The sequence below is a fragment of the Panulirus ornatus genome, chromosome 9 (genome assembly GCF_036320965.1).
Source record: "Panulirus ornatus isolate Po-2019 chromosome 9, ASM3632096v1, whole genome shotgun sequence".
NCBI lineage: Eukaryota > Metazoa > Arthropoda > Malacostraca > Decapoda > Palinuridae > Panulirus > Panulirus ornatus.
Window position 1 is genome coordinate 46457482 of NC_092232.1, and position 19500 is coordinate 46476981.

At 44.8% G+C, this 19500-nt stretch overlaps 1 protein-coding gene across 1 annotated transcript in view; it reads left to right on the forward strand.

Annotated features, from left to right (window-relative positions):
• The window catches only part of LOC139750389 (crustacyanin-A2 subunit-like), a 57883-nt gene extending 42700 nt beyond the window's left edge, over window positions 1-15183 (forward strand). The window contains exons 3-7 of the mRNA XM_071665124.1: window positions 969-1105; window positions 4720-4911; window positions 5045-5191; window positions 8862-8925; window positions 14953-15183. Coding sequence (XP_071521225.1) covers window positions 969-1105; window positions 4720-4911; window positions 5045-5191; window positions 8862-8925; window positions 14953-15041 — 629 coding nt within the window. The 3' untranslated portion in view covers window positions 15042-15183. The remainder of the gene's footprint in view (window positions 1-968; window positions 1106-4719; window positions 4912-5044; window positions 5192-8861; window positions 8926-14952) is intronic.
• Window positions 15184-19500: the final 4317 nt, after the last annotated feature.

A 19500-nucleotide genomic window follows, 5' to 3' on the forward strand; every position in this document is an offset into this window, starting at 1 on the left:
ACTCACTCCTGGCTCTCTATACTCACTCCTGGCTCTCTATACTCACCCCTGGCTCTCTATACTCACCCCTGGCTCTCTATACTCACTCCTGGCTCTCTCTTCTCAATCCTTGCTCTCTATACTCACTCCTGGCTCTCTATACTCACTCCTGGCTCTCTATACTCACTCCTGGCTCTCTATACTCACTCCTGGCTCTCTATACTCACTCCTAGCTCTCTATACCCACTCCTGGCTCTCTATACTCACTCCTGGCTCTCTATACTCACTCTTGGCTCTCTATACTCGCCCCTGGCTCTCTATGCTCACTCCTGGCTCTCTATACTCACTCCTGGCTCTCTATTCTCAATCCTTGCTCTCTATACTCACTCCTGGCTCTCTATACTCACTCCTGGCTCTCTATACTCACTCCTGGCTCTCTATACTCACTCCTGGCTCTCTATACTCACTCCTAGCTCTCTATACCCACTCCTGGCTCTCTATACTCACTCCTGGCTCTCCATACTCACTCTTGGCTCTCTAGACTCACCCCTAGCTCTCTATACTCACTCCTGGCTCTCTATACTCACTCTTGGCTCTCTATACTCACCCCTAGCTCTCTAAACTCACTCCTGGCTCTCTATACTCACTCCTGGCTCTCTATACTCACTCCTTGCTCTCTGTACTCACCTCTGGCTCTCTATACTCACTCCTGGCTCTCTATACTCACCCCTAGCTCTCTATACTCACTCCTAGCTCTCTATACTCTCTCCTGGCTCTCTATACTCACTCCTGGCTCTCTGTACTCACTCCTGGTTCTCTATAGTCACTCGAAATCAAAACCATCATAAAGGTTTTAAACTCTTCGTTGCTTTTCCCATTATGTTCCATTCTAATACCCCATCCATCACTAGCCGTCTGACCTGAATGAGGAACATGATGTACACAAGATCTGTTAAGACCTTCGACCTGACGTTGTCTTCCACCGGCAGGGCAGGTGATGAGGGTGGCGACGCGCGGGCTGACGCAGGACGAGACAAAGGTGCAGCAGGGCGCTGTCATGCACCCGGAGCAGGACCCCGCCCACATGACCGTCGAGGCTGCAGGGGTACCAGAGGCGCCCTACCAGGTACTGTACCGGGCTACCAGAGGCACCCTACCAGGGCTGTACCGGGTTACTCTAGGCACCCTACCAGGCACTGTACCGGGTTACCCAGGCACCCTACCAGGTACTGACTGTACCGGGCTACCAGAGGCGCCCTACCAGGTACTGTACCGGGCTATCTCAGGCACCCTACCAGGTGCTGTACCGGGCTACCCCAGGCACTCTACCAGGTACTGTACCGGGCTATCCTAGGCACCCTACCAGGTGCTGTACCGGGTTACCCTAGGCACCCTACCAGGTACTGCACCGGGCTACCAAAGGCGTCCTACCAGGTACTGTACCGGGCTACCCCAGACACTCTTACCAGGTACTGTACCGTTAACACCCTCAGCATGTGAGACACTACCGGGCTACCGAGGCGCGCTACTGGGTCCCAGACCCGGTAGGTAGATCGGCCTAGCTTGCCTCAGCTGTAGTGGAGGGTTCTGATGAAGCCTTTCAGCCCGGTGACAAGTCCAGGGTGAGGGGAAGGGCGCCGGGGGTCGAGCAGGGGAGATAACACTCTCTTATCCCTCACTTCTTCTTCCCCCATGGAATATGGAGCTGACCGACAATGAATTCAAACACCACAGTATCACACCACCGTGATAAAGTCAGTCAAGTGTTCCTATAGACTTGACTATACTCCCTTCTAGGTTGAGTTAGAGTCACTTAAATTGTGACTCTGCTGACGGCGGGACCTCCCTGGGGGCTCAGGTAGCGGAGTAATGGCCACTCCCACGAACCCTGCAAGTTTAAGGCATACTTCTCTGACTACATTTTACTGTGTGACTCTGCCGCCAATATGAGGGGAGGCTCAGGTGGTAGTGTATTGGCCTCTTCCAATACCCCCAGCTAACTCAAGGATTATCCCGTTCCCTTACCCTTGGAACAGCCCATTAGGTAGTAGGTTGTTGACAGCAGCCTGGGGCCCAGGGTGGTAATACCCTCCTGACGGAGGAGCGTTAAAGTGGTGACCACAACACCATCTTACACTCCCCATGTCAGGATTGCTGGTCTTTTGCTGTCTTATAAAACGGGACTAAACCGCGCTAGGCTTGCATCTCCTTACAAGCACCATACACCTACTTAAACCTCGCTCATTTTCTTCATATAAGTTCTCTTATCATCTCCTGTGTGCACAATCGTTTTTAAATGCAATCATGATAGTGTCCAACAAATCTACAGCCCCTAAGTCCCCGGCATCATGGGGTGCTTAAGAATCGCCGGGTTTTCGCCTGACTCTACTGCCAATGTGAGGGAGGGCTCTGGCAGTGGTAGTGCCGGCCTCTCCCACGACCTATCCCCTCTTTAACAATTCTGCCTCATTTTCTATTCACTCTACCAACATTCGTAGTCTCTATAGTAACCTCTCCTTTGTTGAAGACCATCTGTCTCGTACCTCTCCTAATCTTACTTCTCTCTGAGACACAGTTGTGTTATGATGTTCTCACAAGCCCTTTTTCTCATATCCAACTATAACTTCCACACACGATCCCGGTTCAGAGGTGGTGTTTGTGCCTATTCCACCATCAACACACTTGTGGCACGCCTCGAGGACCTTGAGTCCCTAAACTTTGATGTTATGTGGCTCAAGGTCTGTCTCCCAATTACCACACTTTTGCTATGTTTCGCCTATTGCTCTCATAACAAGTTTTATATTTTTTTTTTTTTCGACTATCTCAACTCCTGCCATGAGACTGTGGCATCCTCTCACCCGCAAGCTAAAAGCCTCAACCTCGGGGATATCAGCGTTCACCATAGGGAATGGTTGAATCCCTTCCATACGGATGGTGGAGGGATTGAAGCCCTCACGTTCTCTATTCTCAATGAGTTAGAACAAATTATAGAACAAATCACTTCCCATCCTAACCATATTCCTCACCGGTGTGACCACTCCCCTAATATTCTGGATTTGTTTTTCACTTCTGGTCTTGCGTGCTGTTACTGCACAATCTCTCCCCCAGTTGGTTCATCTGATCACACTCTCATAAATGTAGCTATTCGAACTGCACCTCCTCCTCCAGCGGCCCCTTCTAAGCTGGCACCTTAAGAAAACTTCCGATTTTTCTTGGGTATATTAACACCTCATATGGGATGATGTTTCTGTCTCCGCCAAATGGCACAGTAGAGGTGATTGTTGTTGAAATGGAAGCATTTATCCCCTCTCCCTCTAAGACGACCTTTTCTTCTAGTCCATGGTTCAACCGTTCCTGTTCTGAGGCCATTCAGACAAGGGATCAAGCAAATCGGGCTAGGAAAAACTCTCCCTCCTCCAGCTCCCATTCAGCTTTTATCACCGCCTGTAATCGCTGCAAGCACGTTATCCGTGAGGGAAAGCGCTTATTCATTCAGTGGAAGTGCGATAACCTCTCCTCTTCATCCACTAACAGGTCTTTCTGGGCCTTTAGCTAGAGGCATCTCTAAGAACTTCAATCGCTCTACCTTTCCTTCACCATAGCTGTGTCTCCCGAAGACATAGCATCTCTCTTTGGTTCCCTTTATTCCACTAACTCTACCTTGAATGACTCTAACATTCCTTCACCCCCTGATGCTCCTCTTACTAATCCCATGCTTCTTCCTGTAATTTATTTTCAGACTGTCCGAAAACGTGGAGGAAATGAAGTATTTTAGATACCTGGGGTTGGACATGGCAGTACGTGGAACCATGGTAGAGTGGGTGAGGAGGCGAAGATTCTGGGAGCAGTGAGAAATGGGTATATGTGAAGATATGGTGGTCCCAACTATCTTGTATGGATGCGAGACATGGGCTATTGATGAGGATGTGCACAGAAGGGTGGATCTATTGGAAGTGAAATGCATGAGGATAATATGTGGTGTGAGGTGGTTTGACTGAGTAAGTAATAAAAAGAAGAGAGATGTGTGATAATAAGAAGAATGTGGTTTAGAAAGCAGAAGAGGGTGTGCAGAATTGGTTTGGACATATGGAGAGAATGAGTGAGGAAAGGTTGACTAAGAGGATACATTTATAAGAACTGGAGTGAACAAGGAGAAGCGGAAGACCGAACTGTAGATGGAGGATGGAATGAATAGGTTTGCAGTACCTGGGACTTGAACATGCAAGAGGGTGAAAGGCATGCGCGGGACAGAGTGAAGTGGAGCGATGTGTTACACAGGGGTTGACTTGCTGTCGGTGGACTGAACCAAGGAATATGAAGTGGCCGGACGAAACCACAGAAAGGTCTGTGGGGACTGGTTGTGGATAGAGAACTGTGGTTTCGGTGCATTACACATGACATTCAGAGAATGAAAGTGAGTGAATAATCCTCAGGTACCTCACCAAGATCTATACATACAAAGAAAATCCTATATAACCAATCGATAACACGGTTGCACACTTTTTTTGAGAAATTCAACCACAATCTTAACCATTCCAGTCAGTCTGCAACGCTTCACCTTATGCAATGCTTTCACTACCTCTTCTCTTCTCACCAAAGCAACTGCCATGATTCTCTCGCTTTGCATACCTCCTCGTAGATGGCGACGCTAGCCACTATTAGAATAAGGCTCCTGAGACATTTGGTGGGTCAAGTATGAGGCAAGAAGACTCTTCAACGCGGCTGTGTTGTCTCCTGCAGATCGTGGACACGGACTACCGGAGCTTCTCGTGCGTGTATTCCTGCCTCGAGTACTTTGGGTTCCGGGCCGAGTTCGCGTGGGTGTTCAGCCGCACACCCACCCTCCCCGACGACAAGATCAAGCGCTGTCACGACGCCTTCACCAGAATGAAGGTCGATCCGGAAAAGATGATCCCTATAGTTCAGGGTGAGGTAAGGCTCGTGTCGTGGCAACACTCCAACATCTGTAGGAACCAATGGACACCAGTCAATAGATTACGGTCGGGAAATTACCACTACACTTGTTAATAAACTGCTGTTTATAATGGTGTTTACCCGTCGCCAGGTGTGCCCGTACCACAGCAAGTTGCAGCAGATGTTGGCTGATAGTGAGCAGTACCTGCTGAACATCCTGGGACCCTACGTGCCGGCCCCGAGCACCACCACAGTCCTACCACCGCATCCAACTGTCGAGGGCGTCGACCAGGACAAGGTAGGAGGCCACACTCTCGCCACAACACAACACTTACTTGGTGGTTGCACTCCTGATGCCATGACTCCCACACAGGTGTAGATGAAGGTCGGTGTCTGGCATTCCCACTAACACGACAGTAGCCATGACTTCCTTACCTCCTGAGATTCGTCTCTTAATGACACGGTCATCATTAGATTCGTCTCTCAATCACAGATTCGTAATTCATTATTACAGCCGTTACCATAATCACAGTCACGGTCACAGTTATCATATAATTCTAATTGCCAATAACATCATTGTCATTCATGATAATTGTATCGAACTTACTGCCATCATTACCAATACAATTTGCAGGAGACATGACATAACTGCACACATACAGTCACACACACACACACACACACACACACAGAAGTTGTGTTGTTCAAGAACACACTAGAATAACTGACCTATTCATAGATCAGACATGAGACAATATACTATGTACTAAGCCATGAACAGATGATGAGTCTATGTATGTAATTACCTAATCATATTGTACGGGTAAGGAGTTTTCCATTCGTGGGGCCCCCATTTCTTGAACAACCTCTACCATCATATAATTTTCCTAAGTTACTTATATGGTGTTGGCATCTACCAACGATCCTCATTCAGTTTATCCAATTCATCTACTATTTCCATGCTATAAAAGTCCTTTTCAACATCCTCCTTAACAAATTGCTTCCACAATTTCCAGTTCTGGTCTCTGGGTGTTCTGTCTCTATATCTCCAGAAAAACTGTTCACAGCCTCCGTCATCAACCTGTTTCAAAAACTTAAAGACTGTGATCAAGTCACCCCTCACTCTTCTCTTTTCCAAGATCGAGCTAATCCAAAGCCTTTAACTGTAACTTTGCCCTCTTAATTTCGGATTCATCTTTGTTGCTCTCCTCTGGACCTTCTCTATTAGCTCTATGTGCTTCTTTAGGTAAGGTGACCAAACTTGAAAGCATAATCTAGTTTTGGCCTTACGTATGATAAGAACAGCTTACTAAATGTTTCCTGTTTCGTATACTCGAAAACTATTCTGATATTTGCCAGGAAACAGTTTGTCTTCTTTACTGTTCTCCTAAAATGGGACCCTAGCGACAGATTACGGGTAATGTCTCCCTCACACAGATTCCTGTAGCCTATTGCCTGTTAGATGATAATCATATTGAGGCCTTCTTTTACTGTGTCATACCTTTTTACATTTACTTAGGTTGAATTTCATGAACCACATATCATACCAACTGTGGAGTTTGCCTATGTCATCTTAAAGTATATACAATACCCCTTCACTTTCCATTTCCCTCATGACCATTGCATCATCTGCAAACACACTCAGGTAAGACTCTGTACCTTCTGGCAGGTCATTCACATACATGAAGAGTAATAGTCGTAAAACAGAACCCTGCGGCACTCCACTGGTGGCCTCCACCCATTTCGAGAAGGCCTTTCTGACATGTGTCCTTTGTTCCCTCCCACTCAAATCATCTTCTATCCATCAGAGAAGTTCCCCTCTAACTCCTGTCTGGTGATACAGCTTCCTAAATATCCTTCCTTGCGGAACTGTATCAAATCCCTTCTCACAGTTCAGATACAAACAGTCAACCCAATCTTCCTTTTTGTCTATGACGGAGCCCACTTTGTGGTACAAATCTAAGAGGTTCTTTACATATGACCCCTTTTCCCTAAGACAATGTTGCCTCTTATCGGGGTAATTTCTCTTTTGTAGAAGGCCGTCCATCTACATTTTCATGATCTTTTCCATCACCTAATAGACGACACTCCTTAGGGAGACCGGCATGCAGATCAGCGCCTTTTCCATATCTCCTTACTTGTGTGGGTCAAAACCCTTTACTATTCCATTAAAGCCTTTTTCCAGACATATGAAATCCCTTTTGAAACCTCCTCCCCATCTCATTTCACTGGTGTTGTGGCTATAGTGCCTTCCACTGTGAAAACGCTCGTGAACTTGTTATGCAGTTCCTCACACAACGTTTCCATCGCCCTTTTCAATTTTTCCCTCTTGAACCCCCTTGCCCTGATTTGCTGCTCTTTATTTGACGGTTAACTCTTGAAGAATCTAAGTTGTAGACTATCTTCTGCCTTATCCACAATATCATTCTCAAAGTTTTCCTGTTCTTCCTTCCTGATCCTGTTGTACTCAACCCTTCCTCTCTTATACCTTGCTGGCTGGAGTGTCGCCTGTATCTTCGTCATTGCACATGTCGAAACTCCCTTGCTTTATGAGATCTTGAAGCTCCCTTGCTTTATGACATCTTGACATCTTGGATAGAGTCATTCTTACCTCTTTCTTAGCCTTCCCTCTGTATTCAGAGATAGAGGTACAGAGGTTCCCACTCCACTGTAAATTTCACATAACTTCTCACTGCAAAACACTGGTTCCTGGCGATGAACTCTACTTCCAACTCTATTTTACCATGGAAATTAAGTTCGATGAAGTTTCCACGCCTATATCTCCTGTTCAAATCCTGTCTCATCTCTGCTCTTTCAAGTTCCTTGTTTATCACGTATTCAAACCTAACCATCACTTGATCACTGTTTCAAATTAGTGTATCACACGATATTTTCATGTTTGTCTAGTAATGATGGTGTATCAGTCCCTCTCATCCTGGTGTGTTCCCTCCTCTGCATCACTGACGATGGGAGTAGGTTTTAGTTCGTCGCGTTTTTATGGGTTAGCACTGGGACGGTAAAGGATGTCTTGGCAAGCAGAGGAGCACTTCGATTGCCTGACAGGATTTACTGATGGAGCAGAAGGGTTTGACGAGCTAGGAGGAGATACTTGCACAGTTGTCCAGGTGTATATGAACGTAGTGTGGAGAGCTCTAAAACCCTGAGTCAGGAGGGTGTCGAAGCCGGAAGGCAGGCTGGGAGGCAGGTAGTGGTGGGCCTGGGAGTTAGACTAGGGGAAGGTAGCACTGGGAGGTAGACTATGAAGCAGGTGGTACTGGGCCTTGGAGGCAGGTGGTAGCGGGCCTTGGAGGCTGGTGGTAGCGGGCCTTGGAGGCTGGTGGGAGGTAGGCTGGGAGGCAGGTAGTGTCACGTTGGAGAGTCTCTAGCAGGTGGCGAGAGAGTGCCTGCTAAAAAGCTGAGCCTTTGGTACGAGTGTCGATCCTAGGTCCTTAGGTTATATGGCTGTGGAATAAGATTTGAGTCACAGGATTGAGTGCAGGGCGCAAGTGGCACATGATCCTGACTGCCCCATATGTGGCCGAGTACACTGCCCGCCACTACCCTCTCCAGATGTAGTAGTAATGATGTGGCCGGGTACATAGTTCGCCACTACCCTCTCCAGATGTAGTAGTAATGATGTGGCCGGGTACACTTCGCCACTACCCTATCCAGATGTAGTAGTAATGACGTGGCCGGGTACACTATTCGCCACTACCCTCTCCAGGTGTAGTAGTGATGATGTGGCCGGGTACATAGTTCGCCACTACCCTCTTCAGATGTAGTAGTGATGATGTGGCCGGGTGTGTACACTGCCCGCCACTATCCTCTCCAGATAACCTACAAAATAATCTTTCCCTGTAAAACACAAGATAAGACTTTTGCTTTCATTCTTAACATTTTACGTATACCATTACCTTAAGAATATATATCTAGGTTGTGCCTGATAGTGATGATAATTGTGTTTCCAGGTCAGTAACGTGTCTGAAGCCATGCCTGGCCACAAGAGACAACCCTCGGACACACAAGGAAAAGGTTAGTTCACCACTGTTGACGGAGTGGTTATGTTTCTGTTTGGTGGAGCATGTGTGTTGTGACATGACCTACATGTTACGTCCGTGGACAGCCACCTGCCTCCTATGGTACGGTCACGGTCATCACGGACAGGTTACCTGTCAAGGGTATGTATACACATACGAACACATTCATATAACTGCTCGTCTACTAAATTGGGGGGGGGGGGGGGAAGTTCATTATAATTGATAAAGCCAGTTAATACATGTGAAGGATAGTTGGTTGTGTGTGGGTGTTGTGTGGCTACCCCACATGTATTACAATACATATATACAAGTACATACCAATGGCACACATTTCCATACACTGTAGTGAATGAATACAAAACTCTGGGTAATATTTCGTGACCAACGCTCACACTAACACTTCCCTCGAGCTGAGATGTAAACTGCCGCAACCGGGATTCGAACCTATGATGGTTCGACCCCGGGCGATCCAAGAATGCGTCGTGGTCAGCAAGGCTAACCACCATCGAACATTAATACTACGATTCGCACGCGCAGGGCCAAGCGACATGATGCATGTACTTGCCGAGGCGCCGAGGTAGAAACTTAGGTCTCTCCATACCTTCACAAACCTTCTTGAGCAAACGACCTCAAACATAGCGGCCGTACTGCATCACGAAGATGGCTTGGGCCATGAACAGTTCTTCAAGAGGTGTAAAGGTACCAGAGGATATGAATGATGTAGGGATAAAGGAACCAGGAGACATGAGAGGATCTTGCTAAAAAAAAATTTAAGCACTGCTTTTATATTATGAGTGGTTGATGAATGGAATAAAATGACCGAAAACATTGTTAATAAAGACATCATAAAGAAATTTAGGAAGTTGCCGATAAAAGAAAATGTTCAAAGGATGAGTCCCAACTTGTAAAACTTCCTCACCCTACGGTACCAACAAGTATTTGCAAATGATTAAACACACATACACAGGCGTCTGTGGTGTTCTGGTTAGCGTTACTGACCATGGTTCAGCACGAGACCGCCCGGCCACAGTCGACCAACACTCAATCCTGGTGTTCATCTTCTCGGGGCTGGTCGATTAATAAGTACCAGGATTATAGAAGAAAAAAGAGAAAAACTATTAAGTTTTTAAGCCACTTTCAAGGTGTCAATACTGAACAGTTCTTCAAAACATGCCATAATATAGAATTAAGCAAGACACCTGTTCGGAAAGATGAAAAGAAGTACTTTTATGATATACTAGTAGATTCACGGCCTCTGGGCCCCTCATCTTCTAGCTCCTGCAGAAGACCAGAAATTACATCACATTTACTTACAACACTCAGTCAAATGCAGACGCTGAGCAGTGGCCACTATCCTTTGGACTTACATTCAGCAGACAGTCCCACATCTTCAGAGAACGGCAGAATGAAATTTTTGAGTGGTATAACCACTCATCCCCACCATTTTACTCTTCATGCCTCCCATTTGACTGGGACATCATCCCCGCTCACCAGCAACAAATTTTCCCAAAAATGTGTCACCCCAGCAATCAGTAATTTCGATACTGTCAAGAATGTAAACAAATCACACCAGAGCCAAGGACATCACACACCTCACCACAAACATATATCATACACAAGTCACAGAAACCAGCCAGTAACACCACTTATCACCAGAAACACATATATGTATTTTTTTTTTCCTTTGTCGCTGTCTCCCGCGTTTGCGAGGTAGCGCAAGGAAACAGACGAAAGAAATGGCCCAATCCCCCCCCCCCCCCATACACACGTATATACATACGTCCACACACGCAAATATACATACCTACACAGCTTTCCATGGTTTACCCCAGACGCTTCACATGCTTGATTCAATCCACTGACAGCACGTCAACCCCGGTATACCACATCGATCCAATTCACTCTATTCCTTGCCCTCCTTTCCCCCTCCTGCATGTTCTGGCCCCGATCACACAAAATCTTTTTCACTCCATCTTTCCACCTCCAATTTGGTCTCCCACTTCTCCTCGTTCCCTCCACCTCCGACACATATATCCTCTTGGTCAATCTTTCCTCACTCATTCTCTCCATGTGCCCAAACCATTTCAAAACACCCTCTTCTGCTCTCTCAACCACGCTCTTTTTATTTCCACACATCTCTCTTACCCTTACGTTACTTACTCGATCAAACCACCTCACACCACACACTGTCCTCAAACATCTCATTTCCAGCAAATCCATCCTCCTGCGCACAACTCTATCCATAGCCCACGCCTCGCAACCAAACAACATTGTTGGAACCACAATTCCTTCAAACATACCCATTTTTGCTTTCCGAGATAATGTTCTCGACTTCCACACATTCTTCAAGGCTCCCAGGATTTTCGCCCCCTCCCCCACCCTATGATCCACTTCTGCTTCCATGGTTCCATCCGCTGCCAGATCCACTCCCAGATATCTAAACACTTCACTTCCTCCAGTTTTTCTCCATTCAAACTTACCTCCCAATTGACTTGACCCTCAACCCTACTGTACCTAATAACCTTGCTCTTATTCACATTTACTCTTAACTTTCTTCTTTCACACACTTTACCAAACTCAGTCACCAGCTTCTGCAGTTTCTCACATGAATCAGCCACCAGCGCTGTATCATCAGCGAACAACAACTGACTCACTTCCCACGCTCTCTCATCCCCAACAGACTTCATACTAGCCCCTCTTTCCAAAACTCTTGCATTCACCTCCCTAACAACCCCATCCATAAACAAATTAAACAACCATGGAGACATCACACACCCCTGCCGCAAACCTACATTCACTGAGAACCAATCACTTTCCTCTCTTCCTACACGTACACATGCCTTACATCCTCGATAAAAACTTTTATATATCACACATAATAGAGTCAGGAACACCAAAAGTCATATCAGAGCCAAGAACACCAAACGTCACACCAGAACCAGTAACATCACTCGTCACACCAGAGCCAGTAACACCACACGTTTTACCAGAGCCAGTAACACCACACATCACACCAGAGCCGGTAATACCACACATCTCGCCGGAGCCAGTAACACCACACGTTTTACCAAAGGCATAATACTATGTCACACCATGCCAATAATGCCATCCATCAAACCTGAGCCAGTAACAACACATCACAACAGAGCCAGTAACACCGCACATCATACCAGAGCCATTAACACCACATGTCACACTAGAGCCAGTAACATCAAACTTTCCCTCAACCAACTCCCACTTATCATCCACCTTTGCCCATAACCATTGTATGTTATGTGTACGACAAAGTGTTCCTTTATCTAACTAACTAAAGTGCAACAACTTCACCTTCTCATCCACTGATACTTCTTTCTTGTCATTAGCTTTTGTCTACAAACACCTGCAAAACTCTGATTAATTGTTTACATTCTTTTCCTCACTTTTTTTTTTTTCCACTCAAGATGATTTTTCATTAGGGCATGTTTTACCACTACCATATCCGTCACAAGAAAAAATAAACTTCTATCACTTTTGCTCGACTCTCCCATCCTCTCTCTTCTACCATTTTTCCTTTACTCTTCTGTTCTGTCTCCTATTCACAAAGCATCTTTTTATTCTTCGTTCTCTCTCCTCCTCAAACTCAACCTTGAATTATGCAAACTTTCCCTCACCTCCACTTACTAACCCTATACCCCTCCCTGTAATATTTTTTCATGGAGTCCGAGAAGCACTTCTCTCCTCGGACACAGGCAGAGAATATGGACCAGATGGCATCCATGTCCTCGTGGACAATATTTCGGATGAGTCATGCATCTGAATGTCCGGCTGTCATCAGTAGCTCAAATGATAATCAGATATATTTCCTTTCCCTCATTAGATGAGCCAATAGTTACCTGGGTTTCAAGATAGCCCGTCTTCCAGAGAGTGCTCAGTTATGGATTGGAACATATCCACATGGACATCAGGTGGCAAATGATCAGTGTTCTAACAGACGGTTTATATTGTCACTGTGTCGGATCGATCACATGTCAACCAATCGTGCTCTTCCACGTTTTTATTTCCTCTATGTCAAAGGATCAGTCACGGACGGACAGCCTTATTGATGCCACGTCTTGAATGAAAAATTAAGGGAAAAAGAGAAAAAAATCTACATCATTAAGTAGGATCCTTGCCCTTCCAGAAACCTTAAGATGAAGAGTTCCAAAGTTTAGCGGTGTAAAGAAAGAAGCAGACATGACAGGTGACCCAACCCTGAGCTGCCATCGGCCACACAGAGGCTTGAGGAATACTGCATGACCTGGCAGTGGTGAGGACAAGTTAAAAGCCCTCCTAGACAGGTGTTCTCGGGTTCTATAACAACAAGAACACTGGAACACCAGATATATCAAAACTGTTTATTATAATATCCATCATCATCATGGCAGGCCAGCCCTTCTGTCCATTAAGGACTCATGTGTGAACAAGTAGTCAGGGAACCTTACACAAATAACGGATTCTTGAAGGCCAATGGTAAGGCTGATGAGGTTTATGGTGTCTATAGTGCCAACATCCTCATCTAGCAAGACAACTTAGCAATTAGTCCATTTCAACCTATCGTGACCTGTATAGTGTTCTGCCAGAAGTACATTGTCCAGCTCCGAGCATATGGTGCAATATTCTCAAACTCCAGATGAACTCTTGCAACAAACTGTCTTAGTTAAGAGTATCTTGCAAGAAGATTTTTCCCTTCATTATTCACATCCTACATGTTGAAGGCTGTGATAATGCTCAAGATATCTAACCTCTTAGACACAGCGTCATGACCATGTTGACAACTTGCCTAAAACTGCCCCTTTCCTCCCACCACGATTAGTCTAACTAGAGCTATAGTCCGCACCATCCTCGACACAATGACTTTCTTCTTAACCTCAAAGTTCTGTTCCATATATCAGCTCTGCTTTATGAACAATGAGGACAGTAGAACATTATACTGACCAGTACCCTAATATCAGCGATTTCAGAGGTCATGGTCCAAGGGAAAGAGAACTTTATGCTGTTGCTCTTCAAGATATTCCCTTAATATACCTAAAGTTTGTTGTTCCCTCAGCCATAACTTCCACCATGTTTCTTATCTTATGAAACAGTTAATATGACTGTGTATCCTGGAAGTTATACAACTTGTATCTCAATGCACTCTGAACCTCTTCTGTAACATTACCAATGCCAGAACACTCTGTATGGTATGTTCCTTGTCTATAATGTGCTTTGATCCTCTTCTGTAATATCATCATATGTATATTCAGTATAACACTTGTTTTCGAAGGTACACAGAGTCGTAAGGTGCCATGACATTTATAGTTGTATTATCTCCAGTATCATTACCAGTGATCACTCTCTGCCGACAGTATAAAATTCCCTCTGAGTCCCTGGGCCTAACCCCTTACCCTCGTGTGTCGATGTACTATACCCAATGTACACACTGTGCTTACCTCCACCTACCCTATTCCATGTGCTCCTCACCCACGCTATCTTAGAAACGCACAGACAAATAGAACCAATTCAATGACTTATTGCATTGGTCAATTTTTGGGAGCAGACAGTGTAATACCCTCGAAAAGAGAAATAATAAGAGCACAACCTAGAGAAAATGGGTCACATAAGATTACGTTGGGAGACAAAAAATGTAATTGCTTTAGATAAGACTCATGTCAAATTAGCATATACATGTAAGAGTTGACCTGGATGCAAGAGCAGTGCTCTACACAGGGACAGAAAAGTCCACTGGATAACCTCCAGCATCTCAGTAATGTGTTTTTCAAGCTATGTTGTTCCTATATGCTGTATCTTCTCCAATGCCTTGTTCCTTTCAGTAGGTATGTGTATATGAACCCCAACAGCAGGTAACTTACACAATCATTGCCAACCAATTGGGTTGAGTTTAGCTGAAATAACTGTTGACTTCAAAAGTCAGATCAGTTTTCTAGACTCATCACTAATGTATGTCACTGTTTACCTTTGTCTTCTAATGTTTAATGTTGGCATGTGTTTTGTGTGCGTGGAGCAGGAGCAGCGTCACCCTGTGGAGGCTGGGCAACTTTCTCTACACCTGCCTGCCTCCTATCCCTCCTGCTGCTGCCCCTCCTCCTGGCCTAGCACCCAGATCACAGCAGCCACCTATCCTCAGCAATGCTTCACCATCCTACTGTAGTTGTCTCAACCGCCAACTACAGCAAACGAGTGGCCCCTGCTACACACATATTCACTTGAGGAGCGCGTCATCTGTCTGTTGTTGTGCTGGACCATTAATCTCAAGCTCTGGTGCAACACATGACTCCCTCTACTGTGATATAAGTGTCCTCTCTACTACCTCACTGTTGTGTGACAGAAACTTTCAGAAACACTCACCCGTTAATGTGAACACACTTGGAGATACTGATTTACCTGTACCCTCACATATCATGACTCACTCATCAGATGAGTCATCTTTCCTAGGTGGTGTTACTTCACTTTACCTATCTACTTCTAAACCAACATTCAACCTAATTCTTTATCATAGCCAATGAGAAACATTACAAAAAACATATAGATATATACTGATTTATATCAATACATATATTCACATAGCAACTGTTTAAATTAGTCATGTGATCCAGAAAATGAGTACTTGTAATGTATGAAATTTTCTTGATCCATACTTAGCCTATCACAAGTGCTGTTCCTGAGAGGTGATTTTGAGTGTGTCAACACGACACAGTGAAGCAAAGGTAATGAGGGCAAAAATAGCAGGCCGAGTCATGGACGTGCTCTTGACACCACTAATGTCAAGGTCGTCTGGAACGAAGCCACCCTAATGAATACAGGTGTCAACACAGGGTCACCAACCACCTGTGTCAACACCCACAGGTGTCAATACTAAGAGTAATAGGAACCACCATAGTCTGATGTGATGTACACTATACTGGAGTACAACCACTGACCTCAGGAGAACTATGGCTCCTGGGTACTGATGTAAATTCATGACATCCCAACATACATTAATTCATAGGAAGGACTAAAACTACATTATTACAAAATCAAAATAGTTGGCGAGTACTTTTAAACATTTTTCACAGTTCGCCAATGTAAGTTGATAAATACACTAGGCTCAATAAACTACAACTTGACGACATAAAACTGTCATGAGCTGTGTCTATGTGGCCCAGGTAGTATCTCAACGTTTAGAAAAGGTTTTTTTCAAGATTTTTAGCGGATGATTATATCCTGACGCTGAAGGCCTTTAATGATCATCCATAAATCAATAAACCTAAGGCCCAACTAACCAGCCAGTCATCCTTGTGTTTGGTGCCAACGTCTCTCTTCTTAATATCTAGCTTGGGAGGTTGGTCCAGAGACAGACATCTGGCCAGGCCTCACCATAGACAGGGTATTGCCTCCTAATCATAGTGTTAAGTCCTTTCTCCTTAACTCTTTGACCTTTCCATGTTAGATATATCACACATGTGACCTTTCCATGTTGGATATATCACAAAAGTGGCCATTCCTCATTATATCACAAAAGTGGCCTTTCCATGTTAGATATATCATAAGTGCCCCTTCCATGTTAGATATATCACACATATGACCTTTCCATGTTAGAGATAACATAGAAGTGACCTTTTCTATGATGTTAGATGTATCACACATGTGACTTTTCTATGATGATAGATGTATCACACATGTGACCTTTCCATGTGAGATATATCACACGAGATCTTTCCATGTTAGATATATCTGAGAAGTAACCTTTCCATGTTACCATGTTAGACATCACAAAAGTGACCTTTCCAATGTTACCAAGTTAGACATCACAAAAGTGACCTTTCCATGTTAGATATAACAAACTGACTTTCTATGATGTTAGATGTATCACACATGTGAGATATATCACACTGTACAAAGCATCTTTTAGATGTGTTTGGAATATCAAAAACTTATGTCAGCAAAGTTGAGTGAGAACCACCACAGGTCACACCTACAGTAAGCTGGAATCCACCTGTTCCACGGGTCACATTTACAGTAAGCTGGGATCAACCCCAGTACCACAGGTCACACCTACAGTAAGCTGGGATCCAGCTGTTCCATGGGTCACACTTACAGTAAGCTGTGATCCATCCCAGTACTACAGGTTACAACTACTGTAAGCTGAGATCCAGCTGTTCCATAGATCACACTTACAGAAATGCTGGGATCCACCCCAGTACCACAGGTCAACCTACAGTAAGCTGGGATCCAGTTGTTCCATGGGTCACACTTATGAGAATGCTGGGATCGATCCCAGTACCACTGGTCACACCTACTGTAAGCTGGGATCCAGCTTTTCTAAGGGTCACATTTACAGTAAGCTGGGATCCACTCCAGTAACACAAGTCACGCCTACAGCAAACTGGGCTACAGCCATTCCACAGGTAAGCTACAGTAAACTGGGATCCACCCTAATACTACAGGTCACTGCTACAGTAAGCTGGGATCCACCCCAGTACCACAGATACAGTAAGCTGGGATCCACCCCAGTACCATAGCTACAGCTCCTTAATCCGGCTCTTTCTCTATCCACATCTATGTCATTGGCTGGTTCAGTTCAAAGCTTCCACGTGAACACAACCTGTTTACCTCCTCCCCTGATGTTCCTCTTCTCTCTGAGATAAAACAGTCTAAGGATGCTTCTCCTCTGCACTATGAGACCTCAAACTAATATCCCATATCATCATCTCTGCTCCATGGGTGGAGTTTGTGTCTACTGTAGTAAAAAAAATCAACTACCGCTTGACTTGTGGCTCAATGTCTCTGTACTTTCTATTATTTTGCTTATGTGTTTCATTTTTTTCATCCTCATTTCTTCCAAGAATGTACAACTCTTCAATTATTTGAACCTTACCACAAAGCTCTGCTCTCTTCACATCCACGTAATGGGATCCTCTGTGCTGGGGATCTCACTGTGAGAATTGATTGGGATCCATTTGGGATGATCCTGGTGGAGCCAAGGCCATTTTTTTCCCCTCCTGAACAACTAAATAAACATCCAACCTGAATTCTCGACTGTCAGGACCACTCATCCAACATACTTGATTTAATTCTACCTCTGAACCCTCCCACTATTCATATACCACTTCTGTCCCTTAGGATCCCCTAACCACAATCTTATTTCTGATTTCTGGTTATACTAATAGGGCACGTCCATCCTTTATCCCCCTGACCTAGAAATGCCAACTTTGGCACCTTGGGAGAGCTCATTCATTATCCTTGTGCAACTTCTGCATTGACTTTCCATAGACTGGGTACTGCTTCTCTGGTTAAGACACCTCATGTTATGCTGAACGCAGAGGTTATCTTGGCTAGGATGAAGTCCCATTTTCTAAATTTTTCACTCTTAATCGTGGTTTCATTGCTCCTGCTTTGAGGTCTGTCACATCCGAGACAGGTCATGAAACTCTTCCCCTCACCTGAAACCTTCACTTTCGTTCTTGTCATTGCCAAGATGTTCTTCAAAGAGCCAAGGGCACTTTCATAGAGAAAAGTGTTGGTTTGATTTCTTCTTTTACTGATAAATCTTTTTGATACTTAATCACAAGCATCTGCAGCTTCTGTAATTCAACCTTTCCTCCTCTTATCTGCCTAACTAATCTATTGCTAACCTCAGCTGATTTAGCCAGTTTTTTGGGGTACCTTGTTTTCCTCTAGCTCAAATTTGGATGATTTAGCCTCTATTCCTCTGCTGCCATCTCCTCCCACTGAAACTATGCCATCTCTTACATTCTACTCACACAAGGCCTACCAGGTACTCTCCCAAATCTAGGTTAACATGGCATATGAATGAGATGGCACTCCTCATCATGTTCTATGGAAGTGTGCCTCTGAGCTAGCACCAGTCATCGCTCCTTTACTCCACCAGTCTAAAACCCCAAATGTTTCCTTCCACTTGAAAGCACGCCTTGGTACAGCCCCTTCCTAAGAAAGGAGACCATTCTAACTCCTCTAACTATTACCCCCATAACTCTCACTTCTGATATTCCCAAAGTCTTTCAGTCTCTCCTAAACTCTTACTCACTCAGACACTCAGGATACCACTCCCTTTTTTTTTGGATCACTAATATAGATTTTGTAGTGCTAAGTCAACTGGTGATCTGCCCTTTTATGTGACTCACCTCTGGTCCTCTCCTCTCAATGGTTTTTGGCGAGACTTTTGTCGCAGCCTTCGACATCTTCAAAGTATTTGACAGGATGTGTCATAGATCTTTTTCTCTCTAAATTCCACTCCTTTGGTTTCATTACTTCTCTCTGTTCTCTAACATATAATTTTCTCTCAGATCGTTGCATCACAGTAAATGTCTATGGAGCGATTTCCCACCTCATATTCTATCAACAGTGGTGTTCCTCAGGGTTCTGTACCACTTAACTGCCTGCTCTCTTTCTTCTTTCAGTAAATGGTCTCTCCTATAACCTTATCAACTCATTGCTGATGATTCCACTGATTCCACATTTCAACTCACTTTCTCTCCTCATCCCCTCCAAACTCGTTTTTTTTTTCATACTGACTACATCTCCTCCCTCATTTCGACCTGTGCAGCACTGTGGG